The 26,561-nt window shown below is 48.3% G+C and overlaps 1 protein-coding gene across 2 annotated transcripts; it reads left to right on the forward strand.

Annotated features, from left to right (window-relative positions):
- Positions 1–221: 221 nt before the first annotated feature.
- HAUS8 (HAUS augmin like complex subunit 8) lies at positions 222–21,644 on the forward strand. 2 transcript variants are annotated; one of them, XM_029218953.1, is made up of 11 exons: positions 222–317; positions 3,292–3,356; positions 7,002–7,057; positions 11,546–11,627; positions 13,768–13,860; positions 14,576–14,670; positions 15,266–15,331; positions 15,438–15,596; positions 16,910–17,051; positions 19,931–20,072; positions 21,215–21,644. In XM_029218953.1, the coding sequence occupies exons 1-11, from the start codon at positions 289–291 to the stop codon at positions 21,405–21,407; spliced, it is 1,122 nt and encodes a 373-aa protein (XP_029074786.1). In that variant the 5' UTR covers positions 222–288; the 3' UTR covers positions 21,408–21,644. The 2 variants fall into 2 exon arrangements, with proteins under 2 accessions (XP_029074786.1, XP_029074785.1); XM_029218952.1 differs by having other exon boundaries at positions 7,002–7,069; positions 21,215–21,636.
- Positions 21,645–26,561: the final 4,917 nt, after the last annotated feature.

Below are 26,561 nucleotides of genomic sequence, written 5' to 3' on the forward strand. Positions count from 1 at the left end.
AGGGGCGGGTCCGGGGGCGTGACGCCAGGGCGCCAAGGGGGCGGAGAAACACGAATCCCCGCCCATCACTTCCGACCCGGCCCCGTCACCGCCCCCTGCCGCTGCTGGGCGAAACCAAGTGTGAGGGGAGGACAGAGAGACGCGCGAGCAGGAGGCGCCCTCTCTGCCCACAGCCACGCTCTACACGGCCCGAGGCCACCCCTCTTGTAGCTTCGCAATATGGCCTGGTCGGGGCGGGGGCGGGGGGGTTCGACTTGAAGAGCCGGCCTTTGAGTTGAAGGCGGGAAAATGGCGGACACCTCGGGGCGTGGTGCTGGGTGAGTCGAGGCACCGTGGGTCTGGATTTATGGGTGCCAGCTGGAGGGCCCTGGTCGAGGGCTGGGGGCAGAGGGGCAGCAGAGTTGGGGAGGGAGGGTCCTTGGGGTGAGTCCGGATCTGACTCCTCCAAGAACCACCGAGGATGCGCAAGTTCTGGGAGGTGGGATGCGGCCTTGCGCATGCTCGGGAGCTTGGGCTCAGGACCTTAAGGCGAGTTCGGGTCCCTGGTCAGCCGTTTCGATCCGGGGCGATGTCAGGCGAGTGGCTTAACCTCTCTGTGCCTCGCTTTCCTCCGTCGCGAAACCGGATTGTTGACGCCGCCGTTCAGTTTTGTAGGCCTAGTGTGAGGCTTAAGAGCGTTTAGAATAGTGTCTGGCCCCTAAGTGCGATCCGTCGGTATTACGATTACCGCTTTGTAGTGGATAACTGCTGGACCACTGAAGTATCTCCTTTCATTCTCCCACACGCTTTTTTCTATTCTCCCCATTTACAAAGGAGATGATGGAGGCTTAGGGAGGGAAGGTCATTTGCCCAAGGGAGACGTCGAACAATGACCTGGTGCCTGGCGTGATTCCTGGGCTTTGTTCATTCTGCCAATGTTTATTGTGCCTGTGCGAATTAAAATTTAGTGGGCCATCTGAAATCGCTTGTTTACTCCACAGCCCCTTGACCTAACTGTGAGATTGACGTTAGCCTCTCCGAGGTTAAGGGGAAGTACTTGAGGCTGGAATATATGTAGTGACACCCCTCCCCCACCCCGTGTCCCTGCAGGTTTGGCCTTAGTCCGTTTGGTTTGGCTCCAGAGCCCTGGCTCAGACCCCAGAGGGAATCCTTGCTCTGTCTGTTTCCAGCTCTGAGACTCCCCAGGGGTGATCTGTATAAACCTTGGGTCCTTGTCTGGAAAGCAAAGATAAAAGCAGGCTAACAGTCAGGTATTTGTAGGGTGGGGAGGATTCCATGAGGGAGTAGAGCAGCTGGCACCCAGCCAGCATTTGTTAAGTTGCCTCTCCCCACTGTGGCTTGGAGGTGCCCCCCCAGCGTGGCCTGGGTCTCACGTTGGAGTCCCCAGAGACCACTACACAGAAGATGGCTGCAGTGAGCTGAGCAAGGGGCCACCACTGCTGTCTCCAGTGGAGCCCATCTTGTGACGACAGCAGGATTTACAGCACCCAGACCCCTGCCTGGCATCCCGCTCGCCCAGACTGGACACCTGGGAGGCATCCCCGACTCTCTCACACCCACCGGCTGACTAGTCAGTGATTCCTACTTCACGGGACCCTCTTCTCTATCATGTCAGGCTTCATTCTTTTTTTAAATTGAGGCAAAATGCACATCACGTCAAATGAACCGTTGTAAAGCGAGCAATTCGATGGCATTAAGACATTCACAACGTTGTGCAATCACCACCTCTACCTAGTTCTAGAACATTTTCATCAGCCCAGAAGGAAACCTGTGTCCATTTGCAGTCCCCCCCCCATCCTTCATGCTCCTCAGTCTGCTCCTGGTAACCACCAGTCTGCTTTCTGTCTCTGTGGATTTGCCTGTTCTGGACATTTCATATCCATGGAATCACACACCACGTGGCCTTAGTGCCTGGCTTGTTTGACTCAGGATAACATTTTTGAGATTAATTCGTTTCAGCATTGATAACATTTTTGAGATTAATTCGTTTCAGCATTATCAGTACTTCATTCCTTTTTAGGACTTAATAATATTCAGGGTCATTATTTCTTTTTTATTTATTTTTGGCTGCATCGGGTCTTCGTGGCTGTGCGCAGGCTTTCTCTCGTTGAGGTGAGCAGGGGCTACTCTTCATTGCCGTGCGCAGGCTTCTCACTGCAGTGGCTTCTCTTGTTGCGGAGCATGGACTGTAGGTGCGCGGGCTTCAGTAGTTGTGGCTCACGGGCTCTAGAGCGCAGGCTTAGTTAGTTGTGGTGCACGGGCTTCATTGCCCCGCGACATGTGGGATCTTCCTGGACCAGGGCTCGAACCCGTCCATGTCCCTTGCATTGGCAGGCAGATTCCCAACCACTGCACTACCAGGGAAGCCCCAGGGTTTGTTATTTCTTGACAGGAGTTTTGCAGCAGATGTCCGTCCCACGCTCCCGATCACTCTTTCACCATGCCAGGGGTCCCCCAACCTTGACAGTGTTGACATCTGGGGTGCGATCATCTCTGTGATGGGGGCCGTCCTGTGCCTTGTAGGGTGTTGAGCAGCATCCCTGGTCTCTACCCACTGAGCCGATAGCAGCCCCCTCTGTTGTGACAATCACAGGTGTCTTCACACATTGCCAAATGTCTACTAAGGGTCAGAATTGCCCTCAAGTGAGCACCCCTGGGTTATTTGTCTGACAAATATTTATCAAGTGCCTCCTGTCTGCCAGGCTGTGAGGGACTGAATGTTTGTATCATCCCACACCCCCTCCTCAAATTCAGTCTTCTCCAGCTAAGCCATAGGGCTGATCAGTTCCAATTTCCGCATCATTCTGCTCTGCGCCTGTGCCCTTGGTCTTGGTGATCCCTGTCTGGAAATATCCTTCCTCATGTGCCTGAGCAAATGGTTCTTTGTCACTCACCCCCAATCCCCACCCCTTTACCTGTCTGGAGTGCTCGCTCTTCACGCTTTGCCTGATGGGAAAATGCTGGTCATCCCTCTCAGGGAAGGAGCTTTGTCTGCGTTCACCTCGTATCCTCAGTGGTATACAGCTGACACACAAACGCCCAACAAATTAATGAGATCGAGACCTTTGAAGTTCGGCAAAAATGCTCGCTCTTCTCACGTAGGTGTTGTCCCCAGGTGACGGGGCTGGGGCTCTGTTTTCCTCCTGCCATGGAGGTGGCCCCACCTCGCAGAGATGGGCATGGGTGGTGGGTGCTGGGACTGGGCTGTCCCGAGGAAGCCCAGGTTCCTGGCTGGCTTCCCTGAGCTTTCTATCCAACTGCATTAACAAGACCCCCGTTTTCCTCTTTTAGGAAGCCTTCTGCAGGGGGTCCCAGTACTCCTAGCGGTGCTAAGACGAGAGGAAGAAGAATACAAGGTGAGTAAAATTGGAATCTACCTTTTGAAATGGAATCCACTGGAATAAAAAGTGATTTTTTCTTTCCCCCCCCCGTAAGTGCTTTTGGAGAAGAGAAAAACAGACCAGAGCAGGGGAGCTGGGGCTTTACCCGCTTCTAGTCACACCTTTGGGGACCCCAACTCTGGTTACCCAGCCCTGCAACCAGGGGTGTGGCAGGACCTGGTGGGGGTCATCTAGGGCAGTGGGCCCTTCCGGCCATGGGGGTCATCACTTGGAAGTGCGGGTGAGGAGAGTGTGAGCTGAATTCGTTAGGAAACATCAAAGTCTGTTTCTTCTCAGTAAGCGTGTCAGACCCTTGGGGGTGCCCACACATCCGATGTCTACCTGTGCATCCGGGGTCACTGTCAACAGCCCCCCTTGACTCTTGGCAGTGCCCAGTTTGGGGCTGTAGACCCAAGGATCTCCCACGTTGGATCTCAAGCCTCTGTTAATGATGAAGTATTTTTTTATGCCTGTGGACTAGTGCAGGTCTCAGAGAACCTGGAGCAGAATTCCAGTTCCAAATGACTGGAGGTTTATATGTTATAGCATCACAGCATCGCTGGATGATCTGGTCTGTAACATCTGTTATATTTACACAGGGTCTAGTTCTTGGACGCAAATTATATCCTTCATTGTAACATTGCTTCTGTGGAAAATCTACCACTGTTGAAAACAAACAGGTGCCTTCTAATTTTCCAGAAACTTGAAACTGCTTTTCAACTGTGCAAGGAACCCAGAGCCTCCTTCCTACCCTTTGCTGATGGTATTAGAAAGACCCAATGCAGGATGGTCTCCCCACTCTTGGAACTGGGGGTGTTCTTCGCCCCAATCCTTCACTGGACATCCAGTGGCAGACCCTAGGTGTGGCTCGATTCTCTCCCCTGGACCCCGCCTGGTCCTGGCCTCAACCCTTAGGTGCCTCCTGCCTGAATGTCTGAGCCACTTGCCCTGCAGGCACGGCTCATCCCTGCCTGGGGCACGCCCGGGGCAACCAACACCTCCGTGTCCAGCTCCAGGCAGCCTGTTAACTGTGGTTGTACCTCTTTTCCACTCAAGCTTGCGGCTGCAGCCCCCATCTAAAGAAAGATGCAAATTCGGGCATGAAGGTAATATGGTTGAAATCCCAGTCTTGGGACTGAACTGTCAAGGCAGGTGACACTGACCACATCACTCTCTAGCAAAAAGGGAGACCCCTGAGCTCTGGGGGCACCTAGGAAAAGTGCAGACTCATGCATTTGACACATTGCTGAGCACCTCCTCCCTGCGAGGTGGTGGAACGTGGCAGCAAGCAAAACAGACAAGAATCCCTACCCTCAGGGGGCTTGCCACTCCGGACACAGGCGGTGAATCAGGAGACGTAAGGAGACACAGGGTGTATTGGACAGTGACAGTTGCTGAGGATAAAACAGCAGGATGGGGGTAGCTTCTGGCCTAAGGGAGGGGCTGGGCCGAGCAGAGTCGTGAAGGCGGCAGGGGTGGCATGTGCCCGCTGGTTGGAGGAACAGGTGACACGGGACCTGCAAGGTGTCTGGAGGCACTCACCCTTCACCAGCTAATGGACCCGGAAGACAGCCTGCTGCAGCTGCCAGAGAGCCAGTCAGCCTGGAGGACAGAGTGTCTCAAGAGGGAGGGTGCAGGGCTTCCCTGGTGGCAGTGGTTGAGAATCCACCTGCCAATGCAGTCGACACGGATTCAAGCCCTGGTCCGGGAAGAGCCCATATGCCACAGAGCAACTAAGCCCGTGCACCACAACTACTGAGCCTGCGCTCTAGAGCCCGTGACCCACAACTACTGAGCCCGTGCGCCTAGAGCCTGTGCTCCACAACAGGAGAAGCCACTGCAATGAGAAGCCCGTGCACCGCAGCGAGGAGTGGCCCCCGCGCGCTGCAACTAGAGAAAGCCTGCATGCAGCAACGAAGACCCAGTGCAGACAAAAATAAATAAATAAATTAAATTTAAAAAAAAAAAAAGGAGGGTGCAAGTGAGCACTGTGTGCAGCGCTGCCGCTGGCTCAGAACGAGGGCTGAGAAGGGGTGGGTGGGCATCAGAGCAGGGAGATCTCCGTGGTCTGGATGAAAGGAGCTTCTTTGGTGCCGTGGTGACTGTGAGAGCCAGGCTGGGGTGCGGGGGGATTCAAGGGAAGGAGAGAGGAGAAGAAGAGGATCCGCCATGGCAAAGGGGAGCAGAGAAGTGGGGGAGGGGAGGGGAGGGGGGATGAACAGTGTGACCATTGGAGAGAGGAAGTGGGGTGATACTGGGTGGGGCAGGCGGAGAGGGGTTGCCAGGGCAGTTTCCTAATGGAGTGAGGGCTGGGCTCTAGCACCCAGAGTTGGGGGGTTGGTTTTACCCCAAAGCACAGAGGTCGCTCCACATGGGGGGCCCAGGATATGGCCCTGAGGTTGGGAGGCAGCTAGATGCCCAGGTGGGAGGATCTCCTGGGGCTGCTTTTGTCTTCCCAATGAAGTAGGAAACAGGTTACCAGCTGACCAGAGGGATGGCCCGGTGTAGGAAGTGGGCAGGAGGGTCTGGGAGAGGGGGTGGGGGATCAGAACAGAGGACTGTGGATGATCACAGGGACTGCAGCGAGAGCCCCTGGAGGTTGGGGGGACACATGTGTCTCCTTCACACACCTTCAGCGCCCCAGGATCAGGATGGAAGGGCACCTGGGGCTGGGCTGTCACCAAGGGATACAGCCGTGTCCGAGAAGAGCGTCAGTGCCTAGTGTGTCTCAGGAGAGTGGTCCTGAGCTAGGTGAGGGGGGTGGGGGGTTTGAAAGGCAGTACCATGAGTGGGTCATAGATGGGCTTGTGGGGGAAGGGCAGTTGGGGTCATGACCACAGGGAGTGAGTTGGGGAGGGAAGAGGAGGAGAGCAGGTGGCCACCTTTGGAAGATCTTTCTTCCTTTCCCTGCCCTGCCCCTGAGTCCACTTTCTGTTTTGAACTTTGGCACATATTCCTGATCTTCCTTGATCATAGCTCCTGTGGGTCTCTGTGTCTCCGCTTCTAGCCCTGGTGCTTGTATACAGCAGGTATCCTATAAATGTTCTTGCATACAGTAGGTGTTCCATATATGTTCTTTTTAAAAAGCTTTTAAAAGAGAATTTATTATTTACTTATTTTAATTTATTTTTGGCTGTGCTGGGTCTTTGTTGCTGTGCGTGGGCTTTCTCTAGTTGTGGCGAGCAGGGGCTACTCTTCGTTGCAGTGCGTGGGCTTCTCATTGCGGTGGCTTCTCTTGTTGTGGAGCACGGGCTCTAGGTGTGCGGGCTTCAGTAGTTGTGGCACGAGGGCTCAGTAGTTGTGGCTCGTGGGTTCTAGAGCACAGGCTCAGTAGTTGTGGCGCATGGGCTTAGTTGCTCCGCGGCATGTGGGATCTTCCCAGACGAGGGATCGAACCTGTGTCCCCTGCATTGGTAGGCGGATTCTTAACCGCTGCACCACCAAGGAACTCCCTCCATATATGTTCTTGCATATAGTAGGTGTCCCATACATGCTTGAGGCTGAGTGGGGAGGGCTGATAGCACCCGGCTCTCGGGGTGGGGGGCGGGCATCCTAGGTGCATGGTGGGTCCTCACAGTCCATGTCATAGTTTTATTATAAACCAACAGTGTGTCCCCACAGGTGGAAGAGTGGTTGAGTCCCGGTACTTGCAGTATGAGAAGAAAACCACCAAAAAGGTAACATACAATGTACGTTTGAAACAGTTCTGAACAGAGTTCTGACGAACTTGGAATTCTGAGACAAGTCACACCGGCCAGGCACAGCCTGGTCCTGAAAGAAGCATTTTGGGGACTTGGTCCGGTTGCCTTTGGGGCTGTCATGCCCTTCGTGCCAAGGCAGGGATCTCTGTCATGGGTGGCTGATCACTTTGAGAATCTCTTTTGCAAAGCCATGATCTCTGGTGAATCATAAAATTATTCCTGTCTCTCAACCCGGTAATTCCTTTCTGGATTCTGTCCTGAAACAGTTCTGTCTAATGCCTGGCACGTGGTTACCCGGCCTTGGCTGGTATTGTAAAAAATACCCGTAGGGTTTTAGAGAAAGGGTTTTAGGGGAAGAAAGACATGGCTGAATCACCCAGTGTTACAGGAAGAGTTCAGTGAACTAGCCACACCACAAAAACCATGAAACCATTGAAAATGATGGCCTGAAACACTTAACAACTTGGGAACCTGTTTTGTGTGATGTTTAATGAAAATAATCATTAGATTACCCAGTGACATTTTGTTTCAGTGTGTATGCACGGATAGCGTGGTGAAGGTTGTGTCATTCCATTTTCCAAATCTTTGTTTATGATAAAGTTTAGTTAAATATTAATTTCTGCTGCCTTTCTTTTACTCTGGTAGGGTGAATGGCAGGTTAATGTGGCTTAAGATTTGGCTTGAAGAAAAAGGATACCTTTATGCAAACTGATAGGCTTCTTGGAGTGATTTATTTTTTAATGGACTTAATTTTTTTAGAGCAGTTTTAGGTTCAAAGCAAAATTGAGTGGAAAGTACAGAGATTTCTCATACACACCCCTGTCCGCCCCCTCACATGTGTAGCTTCGCTGTTGTCAACATCCCGCAGCAGAGTGGGGCATATTTACAATCGATGAACCTACATTGACACATCCTTACCCAGAGTCTGTGGTTTACAGTATTGAAATGATTTTCAACAGAGAATACTAGTCCACACTTCATAATTTTAACGTTGCCTGGCAAACTTGGTTACAGTACCCCCCTGTGTTTGCATGTTCTAGTATTTTAGATCTTTAAGAGCTTCTCCGTTTTCTTTTTTTTTTCATCTTTTAAATTAAGGTGTAATTTACATAGAGGAAGTGTCACTCTTCAGCGTACAGTTCTCTGAGTTTTGAAAAACACATCCAGTCACAGACCCACCACAGTCAAGATAGAGAACACTCTGTCACCACCGCCCCCCCCCCCCCCCCCCCAAAGTCCCCTTGTGCTCCCATGGAACCAGCTCCTCCCCACCCCAGGCAACCATGATGTGTTTTCTGTCCCTGTAGCTTTGCCTTTGCAGTAGGCTCACTTAAAAGGTGCCACCAGGATGCAGACTCTTGCAGTCTGGTTGCTTTCATATAAAGGTCCCTCCCTCCCTGTCGTTGCCTTTTACAGTTAGTGCTAGTTCCTTCTGATGGCTGAAGAATATTCCACTGTACGGATGGACCACAGTGTGCACAGCCACTCCCTGGCAAAGGACATTTGGTTTGTTTCCCGATTTTGGCAATTATGAATAAAGCCACCTTAAACATTCCTGTGCAGAATTCTGTGTGGATGTGTTTTCATTTCTCCCAGGAGGGGAATTGTAGGGTAAATGTCTGTTTGACTTTGTTAGTAACTGCCCAGCTGGTATCCAAAGTGGCTGCCACTTTTTACATTCCTATGAGCCACAGAGGAGAGTCAGTACTTTAGGACTGAAACCATTCTAGTGGGTATGAAGTGGTATCTCATTGTGGTTTTAAACTGCATTTCCATAACAACTAATGATATTGAGCATCTTTTCATGTGCTTATTGGCCAGTCCTATATCTTTGGTGATGTGTCCTTTCAAATCTTTTGCACATTAAAAAAAAATGAGGTTGTTTGTTTTCTCATTATTGAGTTTTGAGGGCTCTTTCAATATCTTAGATACCAACTCTTTATGGTGATTTGCAAATATTTTCTCCCAGTGTGTGGCTTGGCTTTCCATTCTCTTAAGTGTCTGGTGAGGAGCAGAAGTTCTCGATTTTGATGAGGTCCAATTTATCGATTTCTGCTTTTATGAAATGTGCTTTTGGTTTCTTCTCTAAGAAATCTTTGCCTTACCCAAGACCATAAAGATTTTCTCCCATGTTCTCTTCTATATGAGTTTAGGTCTGTGGTCCATTTTGAATTAATTTTTGTATCTGGTGTGATGATGGAATTAAAGTTCGTTTTTAAGTGTATGGATGTCCTCTTGTTCCAACACCATTTGTTGAAATGACTTTCCTTTCCCTGTTTTATTGTCTCATCACCTCTGTTGGAAAGCAATTGACTAAATATGTATGCATCATTTCTGGACTCTATTCTTTTCCGTTGTTCTACATGTCTATCTTTAGTCCATTTCCATACTGCCCAGGTTACTTTAGCTTTGTATTATAGTAAGTCTTAAAATTGGGTTGTGTGAATTTTCCCACTCTGTTCTTTTCCAAAACCGACTCTTCTAGTTCCTTTGCCTTTCCATATGAATTTTAGCCTTAGCTTGCCATTTCCTACCAAAACTTCGGGGATTTTAATTGTATTGAATCTATGCATTAGCTCAGGGAGAATAACATCCTAAAAACACCCAAGTCTTTCAATCCATGAACATGGTATACCTCTCCCTTTATTTGGTCTTAGATTTTTTTCATCAGTGTTTTTGTGATTTCCAGCATACAGACCTTCCCCATGTTTGCTTAGGTTTACACCTAAGTATTTGGTGTGTTTTTCGTGCTATTATGCAAGGTACTATCTTGTCTTTTCTTTCTTTCTTTCTTGAAGAAATTTTATTTGTTTAGAAATAATTCACATATAACATTATATTAGTTTTAATTTTATTTATTTATTTTTTATTTTTGGCTGCATGGGGTCTTCGTTGCTGTGTGCAGGCTTTCTCTAGTTGTGGGGAGTGTGGGCTACACTCCGATGTCGTGCTTGAGCTTCTCATTGCGGTGGCTTCTCTTGTTACCGAGCACTGGCTCTAGGCACTCGGGCTTCAGTAGTTGTGGCTCACGGGCTCTAGAGCACAGGCTCAGTAGTTGTGGCATATGGGCGTAGTTGCTCTGCGGCATGCGGGATCTTCCCAGACCAGGGATCAAACCCATGTCCCCTGCATTGGCAGGTGGATTCTTAACCACTATACCACCAGGGAAGTCCCAATACTAGTTTTAGAGGTACAACATAATGATTCAATCTTTGCAAGTATTGCAAAATGATCATCACAGTAAGTCTAGTTAACATGCGTCACCGCACAGAGTTACAAATTTTTTTTCTTTGCTCAGAACTTTTACATGGTACTGTCTTTTTTTTTTTTTTTTAACATTTATTTATTTAGGCTGCTCCAGGTCCTAGTTGCGGCATGCAGGATCTTCGTGTGGCACGTGGGATCTTTAGTTGTGGCATGAGGACTTTTAGTTGCGGCGTGCAGATTTCTTACTTGTGGCATGCAGACTTCTTAGGTGCGGCATGCGAACTCTTAGTTGCGGCATGTGAACTCTTAGTTGAGGCACGTGTGTGGGATCTAGTTCCCCGACCAGGGATCGAACCTGGGTCCCCTGCATTGGGAGCTCAGAGTCTTATCCACTGGACTACCAGGGAAGTCCCATGGTGCTGTCTTTTAATTTCAATTTCCAAAGTTGTTCATTGCTAGAAATATCTTTTTATATTGACCCTGTATCCTGCAACCTTGCTAAACATGTTAGTTTTAGTAGTGTTTTTTAGTATGTTTTGAGATTTTCTATGTGAAGAGTCATGTCTGCAAGAAGAGAGTTTTATTTCTTCTTTTGTAACCTGTTTGCCTTTTATTTCTTATTCCTAGACTTCCAATGGGAGGTTGAATAGGAGTGGTGTCTGTACATCAAAATATTCTCACTCTTTATAAGGTCTTTTTTTTGCTTTTTTAAATTTTATTTTTTGGCCGCGCCACGTGGCTTGTGGTGGGATCATAGTTCGCTGACCGGGGATTGAACCTGGGCCTTGGCAGTGAAAGTGCCGAGTCCTCACTACTGGACCACTAGGGAATTCCCTCTTTTTGCTTTTATATTGTTGTAATGGCTTGCTAGCTCCATGCACTGCTTGCTTTTTAAATAAGTTTTGAAGATTAATACCTGTCCAAAAGCTTTGTTTTTTCTGACAACCGAAGTAATATGTTCTCTTTCCTAAACTGGCCAGTACTAAAAATTATGCAGAAAATCAGTCATCTGTAATCTGCCATGTCAGAGATCATCACCAGCAAACATTTTGGTGGTTTCCTATGTTCTACGCATGTGAGGGTATCCTTCTGACAAAATTAGTTCATCCCGTATGTATGCAATTAAATGTCAGGACTCCTTGAATCTATCCCTTGTCTCAAGGTAAGAGCAGATGCAGACCTTGCAAACTGCAGAGGGGCCCCTTCTCGTGGAAGGAAAGTGTCTTGTCCCCTGAATGTCATATATTCCCCTAACAGCCTCCTGCAGCAGATGCGTTAAAGGCCAGTGGGAAGATGCTTGAAGGTGGAAGAAAACCCAACCCACTCCAGAAGAGCAAAGGTACGTAAAGATGGAAGGAGGGTGAAACAGCACTGAGGCTTAGGAAGTGATGAGCGTGGTGGTGAATTTTGTTTTTAAGTATGCAAGTTTAAGACGCCCTTTCCTTTCTGGAAAGTATGAGGAAAAGGAGCTTGGCAGAGAGTTTCAGCATAAAGACAGATTTGGGGCATACGAAGATCTGAAGGGGGTTGGCAGGGGAATGGGGGGGAGTCATTTCCTTTCTATATGACCCCAGAGAAGAGCCACATTGGCATCATGGTGCTCCCTTGGGGCACCAGTTCCTTGATCATGTGACTGTTTCCCCACCAGAGCTCTGAGAGCAGGACTTTCAGAGAGGGTATGAGACCTCATTTTCCTGCCTCTCACTACCTTGGGTTGGGTCTTCCTCATAATGGTCTCCCCATACCCCTTCTACTAGAAGCTTTCACCAAAGTGATATGAAAAACTTTCAGTTTTTCTGGTTGTAGACATGATATGCGTTTGTTATTAAACAAAATTGGAGAATGTAGCCCAGAAGGGCGGAAACTCACTTATGATCCACCACTCAGACCGTCTGTGTTGGTATATTTGCTCTTCAGTCCTAGTCAGTGTGCTCATTCTAGAAGTCTGGGAAGGCTCCTCTCCAGAGTAGTACTTCACCCAACTCCTCCGGTGCCTGCTTCACCAGCAGTGGTGGGCAGCTCTTCTTTTGCATAAGAGCGAGTCACAGAAAGCAAAATTGTTTCTCGGCCTGCAAACCCTCATTCAGGATGGTGACAGCTTTGCGTCCCATAGTGGAATACTAAGTATGTTCTTTTACAGGTTAGATTTCCTGCTTTATTGTTCAGATCAAGGGTCAGCAAAACTTTTGTGAGCCAGTGGTTAATATTTTAGGCTTCGCGGGCCAGGGGCTCTCTGTCATAGAAACTTAACTCTGCCTTATCGCAGCGTGAAAGCAGCCACAGACAGTGTGCACACAAATGGGCGTGTCTGTGTCCCAGTTATTTACAAACACAGGAAGTGGGCCGGATCTGGCCTGCATGCTAGAGCTCGCTGATCTTGGCTTGGATGTTTGTCAGAAATTGTGCTGTTCCTTGACCCAGGCACGATTGAGAAGCAAGCACATGGAGCTGGAGCCGGCCTTCTAGTCTTTTCTCATGCAGTTGGGTTGAAGGCCATGTGTGAAGCTGGGAAAGCTGGCATGGCCAGAGGGGTCAAAAACTGGGCCTGCCACATTTAAAAATCAGGGTTCTCAGGACTTCCCTGGTGGCACAGTGATTGAGAATCCGCCTGCCGATGCAGGGGACGCGGGTTCGTGCCCTGGTCCGGGAGGATCCCACATGCCGCGGGGCGGCTGGGCCCGTGAGCCATGGCCGCTGGGCCTGCGCATCCGGAGCCCACAGGCGGGAGAGGCCACAGCAGCGAGAGGCCCGCGTACTGCAAAAAAAAAAAAAAAAAGAGCAGAGGGCAGAACAAGTATATCATGTGTTATTAGATTCTTATACCCTGAACACAGCATCTTTTATTTTTTTATTTTTTATATGAAGTATAGTTGATTTACAGTGTTGTGTTAGTTTCAGGTATACAACAGAGTGGTTCAGTTATACATACATATATATATTTTATACACACATACACACACACACACACACACACACACACACACACACATATATTTTTCAGATTCTTTTCCTTTATGGGTTATTACAAAACATTGAGTAGAGTTCCCTATGCTATACAGTAGGTCCTTGTTTATCTGTTTTATACATAGTGGTGTGTATATGTTAATCCCAAACTCCTAATTTTCCCCCCCCTTCCCCTTTGGTAACCATAAATTTGTTTTCTATGCCTCTGGGTCTGTTTCTGTTTTGTAAATAAGTTCATTTGTACACAGCATCTTGTATTTAAACTGAGCAGAAAGGCTTATTTGTATCTTTCAGTTATAAAGACTGCATCTCTTTTTTAGTTCTACTTTAAAATATATTCAAGTTGATGGGTGGGAATTTCCAGAGGTTTTTCAGCCTTCTCTACTGCTCCCTCGTAAGAAACTGAGTTTTTGGAAGCGGGTGATATTGTACAGAAAAGTTAGCTGCTCCCGGCCGTAAGTATAGAGTATCTTGCTGACTGTGCTGACTTCTGGGGATTCTCATTGGGCCCACAGACAGCAGTGGAACTGGCAAAGGTGACCTGCAGTCGACCTTGCTGGAAGGGCATGGCACTGCCCCACCTGACCTGGATCTCTCGGCCATTAATGGTAAGTCATTGGCTGTACCTGTCCTTTCCCCAGCTGGGGGTTGCAATGCATGTCTGAGGGCTCCCAAAATATGCTCTTCTCACCTTAAAAAACACTTTTTTTTAAAAATTGAAGCATAGTTGATTTACAATGTTGTATTAGTTTCAGGTGTACAGCAAATTGATTCAGTTATACATATATATATATCTATTCTTTTTCAGATTCTTTTCCCTTATAGGTTATTACAAAATATTGAGTATAGTTCCCTGTGCTATACAGTAGGTCCTTGTTGGTTATCTATTTTATATACAGTAGTGTGTCTATGTTAACCCCAACCTCCTAATTTATCCCCCCCTCCCCTTTGGTAACCATAAGTGTTTGTTTTCAGTGTCTGTAGGTCTGTTTCTGTTTTGTATAAGTTCATTTGTATCATTTTTTTTTAAGATTCCACATGTAAGTGATATCATATGGTATTTGTCTTTCTCTGTCTCGCTTACTTCACTCAGTATGACAATCTCTAGGTCCATCCATGTTGCTGCAAATGGCATTATTTCATTCTTCTATATGGCTGAGTAATATTCTGTTGTGTATATGTGCCACATCATCTTTACCCGTTCATCTGTTGATGGACCTCTAGGTTGCTTCCGTGTCTTGGCTGTTGTAAATAATGCTGCTGTGAACACAGGGGTGCATGTATCTTTTCAAATTATGGATAAAACGCTTTTCTTGATCTTAGACAAAAGTGTGGTCCGAAAGACTCCACAGTTAGAAAAAACAATGTCAAAGAAAGCCGAGTCATCATCATTTTCTGCCTTGAGGAAAAAGAGCCCAGTAAGTCTCTGAAATGAGAGGGAAGCCACTATAGCAGGTTGGCTAAATCTGCCCTGTGCCACGTGCCCCTCGAAACCTGGGGACTCCAAGAATAAACAAGCCAGCTGTGCCTTTTAGAACAAAAACCTTACCCATCCTTAGAGGATTTGCGGTTTCAGTTTCCCCAGCTACATGTACAGGAGGGGATACAAATGCAGGATCATGTGAAAAATGAGACTGAGGCCTTGTTTGCCAGTGCCACGCTAGGGAAGGCACTAGGCCAGGCCCTGTTCACGGCAGGGAGGGTGGCCAGGCTGTGGTCTCACCCAGGTGGGAACCCCAAGTCCTGGTTCTGGCAAGGCAACAAGTTGGTGGGTGCCCTTCAGCTCACGCTTGACAGACCAGCTTGCAGGAAGGGACCAAACCACCTTCCTTTTCACAGAGGACTCGAAAGACTAAATGAGCAAATAGAAACGAGTCGATACACAGTCTAGAATTGTTCAATTACTGATTGAAAAAAAGTACAGACAGGTTAGGATTCTGCCCCTCCCCGGGAAGAGAGCTGGCTTTATACCAGTTCACGGGGAACCAGCAGTGTCATTTTCTTCTCCTGAAGGATCTCTCCGAAGCGATGGAAATGATGGAATCCCAAACACTACTCCTGACTCTGCTGACCTTGAAGGTGAGGACGGAGCCTCCTGCACGCGTGTCGTGGGTGGAAGGGCGGCCACTGTCAGCCGCGGAGGTGAGGTCGCCTCTGGCCTGAGCTTTTGTTTTGCATTTCCCAGATGGAAAGTGGTCTTGCTGCATTCGAAGAAAAGGCAGAAAAGAATTTATTAATAATGTGCAAAGAGAAGGAGAGGCTCCAGAAAAAAGCTCACGAGCTGAAGCGCCAATTTCTCCTCTGTCAGAGGAAGCGGGAGCTGGCAGACGTCCTGGATGCGCAGGTCAGGGGTGACCACAGCCTCCAAGAGGCGCATCCTGGCAGCATTGTCCCACGGGGGTGGTGGTGGGGTGGTTGGAGGGAGCCTTTATTGTGAGCGTCGCTCCTCGCCTGGCTCTGACTCTGTGCCCGGCTTTTGACACCACTGGGTGTTGCTACGTGACGGTTTATCAGAGGACAAGGCGGTAATGTCAGAACCAACCAGCAAGAGGCCTCTGTCCCTTCAATACACATGGGCATGTATTCTGGTGACTTGTATCCTGAGACTTGTGCCCAGTGACACAGATGTACTCCAGACCTGCCCATTTGGGCCAGGGTGCTGGTGGGAGACTTGGGCTTGGTGCTGTGTGGTCAGTGCTGGGACGGGAGTGTCCATGCTAGGGAAGGTCACAACGAATCGTGGGAACCGAGAAAGGGCCGATCAGGGAATGGGGCTCCTCACCCAGTAAGTATGTATCCTGGGGCCGCCATAACAAAGGACCACAGAGTGCGCGGCGGCTTAAACAATTGACATGTATTTTCTTTCAGTTCTGGAGGCTGAAGGTCTGAGATCAAGGTGTCTGCAGGGTTGGTTCCTTCCGAGGGCCACGAGAGAAGGCTGTGTCCCAGCTTCTCTCCTTGGCTTGTCGATGGCATCTTCTCCCTGTGTCTCGTCACCTGGCTCTCTCCCTCTGAGTGTCTGTCTCCACATTTCCCCCTTTTGTAAGGACACCTGTCATACTGATCAAGGCCCAGCTTAATGACCCCACCTTAACTGAATTACCTCTGTAAAGTCTCCAAATCAGGTCACATTCTGAGGTGCTGGGGGTTGGGATGTCAACAGAGGAATTTGTGGGGACACAATTCAGCCCATAACACCCAGCATGTACACATGAGTGTGCCCAGCAGCCCGGCCCTGAGCTGAGAACAGGGTCCCTATCCTCGTGGAACTCACGATAGAAGGGAAGGGAAAGACAGTCAAACAAATGAATCCTTACAACCCCCAGACGGCATGTACAAGGGAAAAGGGGGCTGCCGGGCATGGCCTTGGTGGGGGGCAGGCATGTCAGCTCAGTGCTCTGAAGCAGGAGGGCCCAGCCCTGGAACAAGCTGGAAGGCGGACACGTGTTCCTGGTGAGGAGACCCAGGCCACCTTGCTACTGGCCGGGCCATCTTCGGGGCACCTGGGAGTGAGGGGAGAGCCCGCTGCACCCTTAGAAGTTTCTCTGGGAGACCTGGCAGAACAGTGCTGTGTCTTAACTCACAGGTGCTGTCTGGCAAACTGGCGAGGTGAGTGCAGGGCCTCGTCCCACAGGCTCCTTCCCCTTCTGCCTGCAGATCGAGATGCTGAGCCCCTGTGAGGCCATGGCCAGCTGCTTTAAGGAACGATACAAGACATTTGCGACGGCCCTGGACACCACGAGGCATGAACTGCCCGTGAGATCGGTCCACCTGGACGGAGACGGGCAGTGCTTCTTAGGTAGGAAACGGGGCAACTGCCCGGCAAGGGGTGGGACGCATGCTGGCATCTCCTGTGTCCTGGGCACCTTTATCCGTTCGTGTCAGGTCATAGGCCTCCTCTCAGGTAGATGGCGCGTACCCCATCAAATGGCAGAGGACGCAGGGGGCCAGCAAGGCTGCGGTTTGTGTGGGGTCATGCATGCCCTGAGTAAGGACTGTGTTGGGATTTGAACCTAGGTCTGTAGGACCCCTGCAGTGATTTTCCGTCCTGCTGAAAGGTGTCCTGGGGAGCCTGCAGTCTCTACAAAGGTGCTTTGGTGGCTGGGGAACAACAGGGCCACCGACCCCAACCCTGTCCTGCCTTCTAAGCAGAGCTGAGAGGGTCCCTTTCCTGTATAGCGTTCCCACCTAATACTTCACTTGAAGAAGGCGGCAAGTGTGAAGAGTGCCATCCTCTATCCTAAAATTCTCTTTAGAACAAGTATCTTCCCCAAACAAGTTTTCAGCTGCCCTACAGTTTGGTCCTCCCTCTCCCTCCCTCCCTGCCTCCCTCTCCCCGCTCCCTCCCTCCCTGTCTCCTGTACCCCACCCTCCCTTCCTCCCGTTCTTTCTCTGAAGTATAGTTGATTTATCAATACAATGTTGTGGTAGTTTCTGCTATACTGCAAAGTGACTTAGTTATACACATATAGACATTCTTTTTTTCGTATTCTTTTCCATTATGGTTTATCACGAGATATTGAATATAGTTCCCTGTGCTATATAGTGGGTCCTTGTTGTTTATCCATCCTATAGATACTAGTTTGCATCTGCTAACCCCAGCCTCCCACTCCATCCCCCCCGCTGCCCCTTGGCAACCACAGGTCTGTTCTCTGCGTCTGTGAGTCTGTTTCTGTTTCGTAGATAAGTTCATTTATGTCATATTTTAGATTCCACATGTAAGTGATGTCATATGATACTTGTCTTTTTCCGGCTTACCGCACTTACTATGATAATCCCTAGGTCCATCTGTGTTGCTGCAAATGGCATTATTTCATTCTTTCTTATGGCTGAGTAGTATTCCATTGTATATAGGTGCCACATCGTCTTTATCCATTCATCTGTCCGTGGACACTTAGGTTGCTTCCGTGTCTTGGCTATTGTGAATAGTGCTGCTATGAAGATAAGGGTGCGTGTATCTTTCTGAATTAGAGTTTTGTCCAGATATATGCCCAGGAGTGGGATTGCTGGGTCATATGACATAGAGTTTGGTTTTTTCTTTTTTTTTTTTTTTTTTTTTTTTTGAGTTTGGTTATTTCTAAGCAAAGTTCTCATGAGCCACCTGGACGTGTTTAGCTTGATTTTACTGATGTAAAATCAAGCCTTTTCCAATGTGAAATAGTATATGTATGAAACGGGACCTTGAAAAATGAGCCATGTTGAACCATCATCTGTGTCCGGGTTTCTAATTTTATAATTATGGCAACCAACTGCACGTCTATATCTCTTGGTCTCCATCTCTGATAAATGCCCTAGATAGTTGCCAGGAGTTGGGATTGGGGACTGTTTGAGTTTCCTAGGGCTTCTGTAACAAAATACCACAAATCAGGTGGCCTAAAACAACAGAAATTTATTCCCTCCCAGTTTAGCGGACTAGAAGTCCGAAATCAAGGTGTCATTGGGGTTGGATTCTTCTGGAGGCTCTAGGGGAGAATGCATCCCCTGGCTTTTAGTGTTCTGGCAGTCTTGGCTCATGGAGAATTCCTTCAGACTCTGACTCTGTTTTTTTTTTTTTTTTTTTTTTAATTAAGCTTTTTAAAAATATTTATTTATTTATTTTTGGCCACATCGGGTCTTAGTTGTGGCACACGGGATCTTTTCGTAGCAGCGCGTGGGCTCTTCATTGCGGCGTGCAGGCTCCAGAGTGTGTGGGCTCTGTAGTTGTAGCTCTCTAGTCGTGGCTTGTGTGCTCCGTAGCTGCGGCGTGCGGGCTTAGTTGCCCTGCGGTACGTGGGATCCAGGGATCGAATCTGCGTCCCCTTCATTGGAAGGAGCATTCTTAACCACTGGACCACCAGGGAAGTCACCAAGCTTTATTTTATTTTGGTATTGTTTTTTTAAATTTTTATTGCAGTGTAGTTGATTTACAGTGTTGTGCTGCTGCCTCTGTCTTCACATGGCCTTGTTTCTGAGCGCCTCTGTGTCTAAACTGCCCTTTTCTTAGAAGGACACCAGTTATTGGATTAGGCCCCTCCCTAATGACCTCATTCTAACTCCGTTACATCTACAAAAACCTCATTTCCAGTTAGGTCATGTTCACAGGTACTTGAGATTAGGACCTGAACATGTCTTTTTGGGAGGACACAGTTCAGTCCCCTGGCAAAGAAGATATGTGTTTGTAAGAACACTTATAAGGTTCCCCAAGTGTTATAATTTACAGCTGGGACATGTGCTGGACTCGGAGAGATGCTAGTTTTGTTAGAGCAGGGGGGACCCAGCGCTGTTGCAGGCGGCTCTCTGCTGGGGGGGCGTTGGGGGCAGAAGTGCTGGGAACCGGGAGTGGGAACTATGGGTTTGTTCTTAAGTTACTCCTAGACCAGATCTTCTCTGTCTTCTGGATTTGCTTCTGTTGAGGACACCAGTGCACCATTCCAGGTATGTTCCGATGACTGCCTAGATGGCAGACACACATGGCCCGCCATCTCAGAGCCCCGTGATCTCAGGCAAAGGGGCACAGAGGCAGTACCAGTGCACGAATATCTTCCTTCACGACCCTTTCTGCCTTCGAGCTCATCACAATTCCTGCATAACATGAGAGCATTCCAGCAAAAGGAGAAAAATACAGTCAGCCAGCCAGCTCGTGCATCCATTGCTTGGGGCACCTTGAAACCATGGCTGACACCGCCTTTTCCCCTCCAGACAAGTTGCAGGGGGAATTGACGACCACATGCCATCTGCTGGGAGAACTTGGCATCAGCAGCTCGGAAGAAAACGCGAAGGCCTTGGACCTGCTGAGGGAACTCAAGGAAATGACCCAAAAGAAGGATCTGGAGCTCCAAAGGTATTACAGAAAATACTTTTTAAAAAAGATAGTACTCCTCTCCCCACATCTCCTTGTCGGGCAGAGATGGGCTGTTGGCGGCTGCCCTGTGGAAGGTGTGCTGTGTTCCGGAGGGTGGGCAGCTCTGGTGTTTGCAGGGGCTGAGGGTACGAGGGTCCAGCGAGGCAGGGAGAGGGGAATGGGCAAGATGCCTTCAACCCAACCAAAACTCCTGTGCTCGTTCTTGAGCATCCAAAATAGAAAGGGGCGATCACTTCCTTGGGGTAACACAGCAGTTCAGGGGCCCTCAGACAGTTTTTTGATGCTCTGTGTGGCTCGTGAGGTCTTAGTTCCCCAGCCAGGGATCAAACCCGGGCCACGGCAGTGAAAGCACAGAGTTCCAACCACTGGACTGCCAGGGAATTCCCAGGAACTTCTTATTGATGTATAAGTACATATAGAAAAGCCACAGATTGTAACGGTACAGCTCAGTGGCTTTCACTACCGGGCACCCTTGTGTAACCAGTGCCCAGGTCCACTCAGCCCATGTCCAGCCCCCGAAAGCCACCCGGTCCCCTTCTCTCCTCCAGGACATTTCTAACCATGAGGCTTTCTTCCACCTCTTCTAAAAAAGAATCTAGTCTTCTTCTCCCTTACGATGCCAGATGTACTTCCCGAGGTGCCTGAGAGGTTTGAAGGACTCATGATAAACGCCACCTGCTGTGGCATCTCCCTCATCACTCTGTGTCCCGGGACTGAATCAGACACGCCAAAGTGTTCTAGATGGCCGGGGTCACGGGAGGGAGCGGGGAAGCACGCTCGTTCTGTGCTGATCTCCCCGCTGCCGTTTATCTTGTGTGGTTGCTGGGGGAGCTCCCCGTTCATGGCTCTGCCTCCCGCTCTTAGGATGGTTCCTGTCAAGTGTTGATACTCCCTAAATAGTTGTCGAGTAAACAACTCTTTTCTTTCACACCTGCCCGGTCCTGCTCTCAGGGCTTCCCTGTTTGAGTTCTGTTCAGAAAAAACTTATTCACTGCCGCTTTCCCACGAGCCTGAGGAGGGTCACCCTGAACCTCCCCCCGCCCCCGCCCCCCGACATGGCAGCTGCGAAGGTGCTCGGGCACAGAGGGTGAAAAGCTTTCATCATCGTCTTGTTTCCACAGGAGCTTTACCCAGGTTCTGGAACTCTCCGCCGAGGCGAGTAAAGAGGCAGCCTTAATCAACCAGGAGGCCTGGGAAAAGGCCCAGGGCCCCAAGGCCACCAGCCAGTGGTATTTCAATCCTGAGGAGGCCACTGGTGGGGAAACTCAGGGAGAGCTAAGGAGCCTGCTCCTTTCGGGCCACGACGAGCCGTGAATCCACATGCAGGCTGTGTCCCTAACCGGAGTGGGGACCTTCCTGCACACCATGGGGAAGGAAGCACGTCCTGTGCCCCTTGTTTGGGGTGGGGAGAGGGGGTGGACCTGCAGTGACCCACATATGATGTTCTGGAAACTTGAGCACTTTATACACTTAGCCTAGCCATATAGTTATTGTTTTGTATGATAATCCCGTTTGATAATTTAACAAATAAAACTGTTTTGCAGTTGAGCCTTGGTTTCTCTGTAAGGAGCAGTGGAAGGTGCGTGTTGTCCCAACTTATTCCAAAGAGCTGGTCCTGAGCCTCAGAACCTCACAGACATCGTGAATCCAGTTGACCCTTGCACACTGTGGGTTTGAATTGCCGGTCCACTTATACATGGATTTTTTTCAGTAGTAAATACTGTAGCACGACACGATCCGTGGTTGGTTGAATCCACGATGTATAACTGCGGCTACGGAGGGCAGACTATAAGTTCTACGCAGATTTTCGACTGCACAGCCCCTAACCCCCTGTTGTTCAAGGGTAAACTGTATTTCACTTTCAAGATGATTTCATGTCCTTCAGTCACAGGGCAGTTCTGTTCAATAACCCACAGCAAGTTCAGAGCTGGCTCTCAAATGGAAATTCTCCATCCAGTCCAAAGTCCCAGTGGCCATCCTTGGGGGACGCCTACGCGGTTTTGCCGTAGCTGCGATCTACACTCCACTCGGGACTATGGCACAGAGGATCGGTCCAGCCCACGCTTGGGCTTCTGTCTACACCATGTGGGCCCTGGCAGTCTTCCTGGTTCCCATGGAGCATGCCTCTGTTGACGTCTACCAGTTCCCATCTGCAAGCAACTTTCTGACACGACACCCCATCCCACTATCAGTAGTTTCTTGGTTCGTCCGCCCGCATGTCATGTGGATTACCTTCCCGGTGACCAGAGGCCTAAGAGGCACTCTGTTGTCCCCACATAACTTTTCCCTTCGTGGGCTGGTGGCCAAAGCTCAGATCTATAGAAATCTGACCTTGCTCTGGCAGGAAGGTGTGACCCAACATTCTCTTTACTTTCATTAGAGTTACTGCTCATAACAATAGCCAGAGGTTAGACTTCACCATTTTTCTTGTTTATTTGCATTTCCCTAAGCACCAGTGGAGTTGGATCCAGCTCTACATTTCAACGGTAAATTTTATCTTTAACTGATGGCAGCTAAGCTGATGTTCACCTAAGAATCCAAGGTTCCTCAACCCCCCCAACTTTCATCCTTTCTCTTCCCAACCCCCATGTTTCCATGAACCAGGGCCATTCTAACAAATCCCACCTTCTCTGACCTCAGTTGTATGGTGGTTTCTGAGTTAGTGTTTAATGGGGACAGAGTCTCAGTTTTGCAAGATGAAAAGTCTGAAAAAGTCTCAGTTTTGCAAGATGGTGCTGATGGTTGCACACCCATGTGAATATTCTTAACACCAGAGACCTGTATGCTTAGAAATGATTACTACGGTAAATTTTCTGTATTTCTTACCACAATAAAAAAATGTAAACAATGGGGGGAGAGTAACTATTCATAATCCAGGAAGACAGGAGAGAAAACAATAGCAGAAGAAACTCTTCAATACATGTGTATGGTGAAGAACTAACCTTGCCTAAGAGAAATTGGGCCTTTGCTGTCAGCTCTTAGGAGGTGACTTCTAGGCCCCTGGAATGTTCTGCTGGATAGGAGTATCTGTGTGCATGAGGACTTCGGGCCATGGGGGGCTTGAGTACTGCCTTTGGAAGAGACTGGAGACTGAAAGTCAGCCATGCAGCTGTACATGACCATGCCCCAACAAAAACTCTGAGCACTGAGGCTTGGGTGAGATTCCCTAGTTAACAATTGGTGTGTGTTGTCACACAGTGTGGCTGGGAGGGGGAATTGCCGTCTGTGAGTCTCCAGGGAGAGAGCAACTGGAAGCCCCATGTTTGGACCCCTCCTGGACCCTGCCCCGTGCACCTCTTTCTTGGGTTGGTTTTAGTTGTATCTTACCACTGTAATAAACTGTAACCGTGAGTATAACAGCTTCCAGTGAGTTCTGTGAGTCCTTCTAGTGAATTATTGATTAACTATTGATTAACCAATAATTAACTATCAGTTAATTATTAACTGATAGCTAACTATTGGTTAACCAATAATTATTAACTAACCAATAATTAACTATTGGTTAATTATTAATTAACCATCTCAAAACCACCTGAGATGGTTTTGGGAACCCTCCAGTTTGCAATAGGTGTCAGAAGCATGGGCAGTGGTCCTGCCTCTGTGGAAATGTGACGGTTCCTCAAAACGTTAAACGTAGAATTACCATGTGATTCAGCCATTTCACTCCTAGGTATGGACCTTAAAAAAATTGAACCCAGAGACTCAAATAGGTACTTGAGTACCAATGCTTATAGCAGCACTATTCACAATTGCCAAAAGGTGGAAACAACCCAAATGTCCATGGGTGGGTGAATGGAAGAACAGAATGTAGTGGATCTATGCAATGGAATATTACACAGTCATAAGAAAGAGTGAAACTCTGATTCATGCTACAACATGGATAAACCTGGGAAACATGCTGAACGAAGAAGCCGGACATAAAAGGCCAAGTGTTTTATGATTTCATTTACGTGAAATGTCCAGAATAGGCAAATGCATGGAGACAAAAAGCAGATCAGTGGTTGCCAGCGGCTGGGGGAAGAGAGGAATGGGAGTGACTGCTAATTGGTGTGGGGTTTCCTGTAGGGTGATGAAATATTCTGGGACTAGATAGAGGTATTGGTTGCACAGCTCTGAATATATTAAAAACCACTTGTAGTGGGACAAATTGTGGCCCCCAGAATATACATCCATCTGGGACCTCAGAATGAGATTGAATTTGGAAGAAGGATTTTTGCAGATGTAATTAACACAAGGATCTCAAGGTGAGGTCATCTTGGATTGGCAGTGGGCCCTAAGTCCAATAACAGGTGACCTTATAAGAAAAGAGCAGGGAAAACAGATATAAGACACAGAGAAAAGAAGGCCATGTGATGACAGAGGCAAAGATTGGAGCCATGTAGCTACAAGCTGAGGAAGGCCAAGGATTGCCAGCAGCCACCAGAAGCTAGGAGAGAGGCATGGGAAGGATTCTCCCTTAGAGCCTCCAGAAGGAACCATCCTTGCCCACACCTTGATTTTAGTTTTCTGGCCACCAGAATGGTTAGAATAAATTTCCATAGTTTTAAGCCTCCAAGTCTGTGTTAATTTGTTATGACAGACCCAGGAAAAAATACACCACTGAATGGTACACTTTAATATGATAAGCACACACATGCACACATACACAACCCTCCTTCTGCAGCCTTCCTCATCTCCACCAATGACAGTCCAAACTTCTAGCACTTAGGCCAAACCCTCCTGTTGCCCTATATTCAGGATATAAGTGTCTGATAATCTGCCATATGCTTGTTTTTCCCTCTGCTCTTTTTTCTTCTTTCTCCAGCAGCTTTTAGACTATTCCTCTTCCCTGTAGTTCCCTTCATCTTTTGGCCTCTATTAACAATTGTGAAATTATGCCACCCACCGTCTAAAATGGGCAGTGGTATACCACATGCTTCAATTAAGCAAGGGCTCCAGAGGGCTGCAGAACGAACAGATGGTATGTAAAATACACTCTGTCATGTTAGGAACTAAACTTAAAACTATTTAAGAAAAAACTATTCATTGTGAAGATGAATCACATGGAAAGATTGCCATGATTTTTTAAATGAAAACTGGTCAAAATAATGTGTAGGGTGTGGAACAATTTGTGTTAAAATTTCTAAAAATCTGGAAAGATAAACAAAAATGTGTTGAGAGAAGCTGTGTCCAGGGTGAGGGTACTGGGGACCCTGAGGTTAGAGGGATGCTTGCTTGTGATTCTTGTTGCATTTTGTGTTCCTTTGGTCAAGTATTTTCTCATCTGCCTGTATCACACATTTCCACAAGAAATTCATACATGGAATTCAAGCAAACAGGCTTTCTAAATTGCCATGCTTACGTTCAAGTTATGGTGTCTCAACCTCAGCACTGTTGATGTTTGGAGCCAGATCATTTTTTTGCAGCAGAAGCCATCCTGCACATTTTATTTTATTTTACTTATTTGGTTGCGCCAGGTCTTAGTTGTGGCACGTGGGCTCCTTAGTTGCCGCATGCAAACTCTTAGTTGCAGCATGCATGTGGGATCTAGTTCCCTAACCAGGGATCGAACCTGGGCCCCCTGCATTGGGAGTGCGGAGTCTTAACCCCTGCCCCACCAGGAAAGTCCCCATCCTGCACATTGAGGGATGTTGAGCATCATCCCTGACCTTCATTCACCAGATGCCAGTAACATTCCCCCAACCAAAAACGTGTCTGGACATTGCGACATTGCGACATTGTGACCCCAAGGGTTGGAATTGCTCTGTGTGGTAACCCCTATGATGGGGCAGGCCCATTCCCTGTGCCTGCCCCCACCCCCACCCCATCAGCCACACCATCTTCATTCATTGACCTCATTCATTCATTGCAGAAGAAAAGATGAGAATGCAGCTCTGTGTGACTGCTTCTCGACCATGACTGGGCTGAGAATTAACACAAAGTCTGGCAAAAATCTCGACAAGGGTTGGCAAACTACAGACTTCAAGCCAAATCTGAACTTCCTCCCGTGCCTGCACATAAAGTTTTATTGAAACATAGCCACACCCATTTGTGTACATATGGTCTGTGGCTGCTTTCACTCTATAATGGCAGAGTTGCGTCTTTGTGACAGAGACCATCTGGCCTGCAAAGCCTAAAGTACTTTCCATCTGACCTAGTAAAAGTTTGCTGACCCCAATCGAAACAGTAAAGTAGGAAATCTAAGTTGTAAAAGAACATAGTTAGCTTTTTCCTGTGGGACTCAAAAGTTGTCACCATTTTTGAATGAGGGTTTGTGGGCCAAGAAAGAGCTTTGCTTTTTGTGAATTGCTCCCATGCAAAAGAAGAGCTGTCCACTATTGCCGGAGAGGCAGGCATGCAAGGGGTTGGACAAAGTGCTGCGCTGGCGAGGGACCTTCCAAGACTTCTTATAGAATGAGCACACTGACTAGAATTGAACACCAAATATGCTGACAGTGATGGTCTGAGTGACAGATCATGAGTGAGCTT

The sequence above is a fragment of the Monodon monoceros genome, unplaced genomic scaffold, assembly GCF_005190385.1.
Source record: "Monodon monoceros isolate NGI ecotype Baffin Bay Population unplaced genomic scaffold, NGI_Narwhal_1 Super_Scaffold_12, whole genome shotgun sequence".
NCBI lineage: Eukaryota > Metazoa > Chordata > Mammalia > Artiodactyla > Monodontidae > Monodon > Monodon monoceros.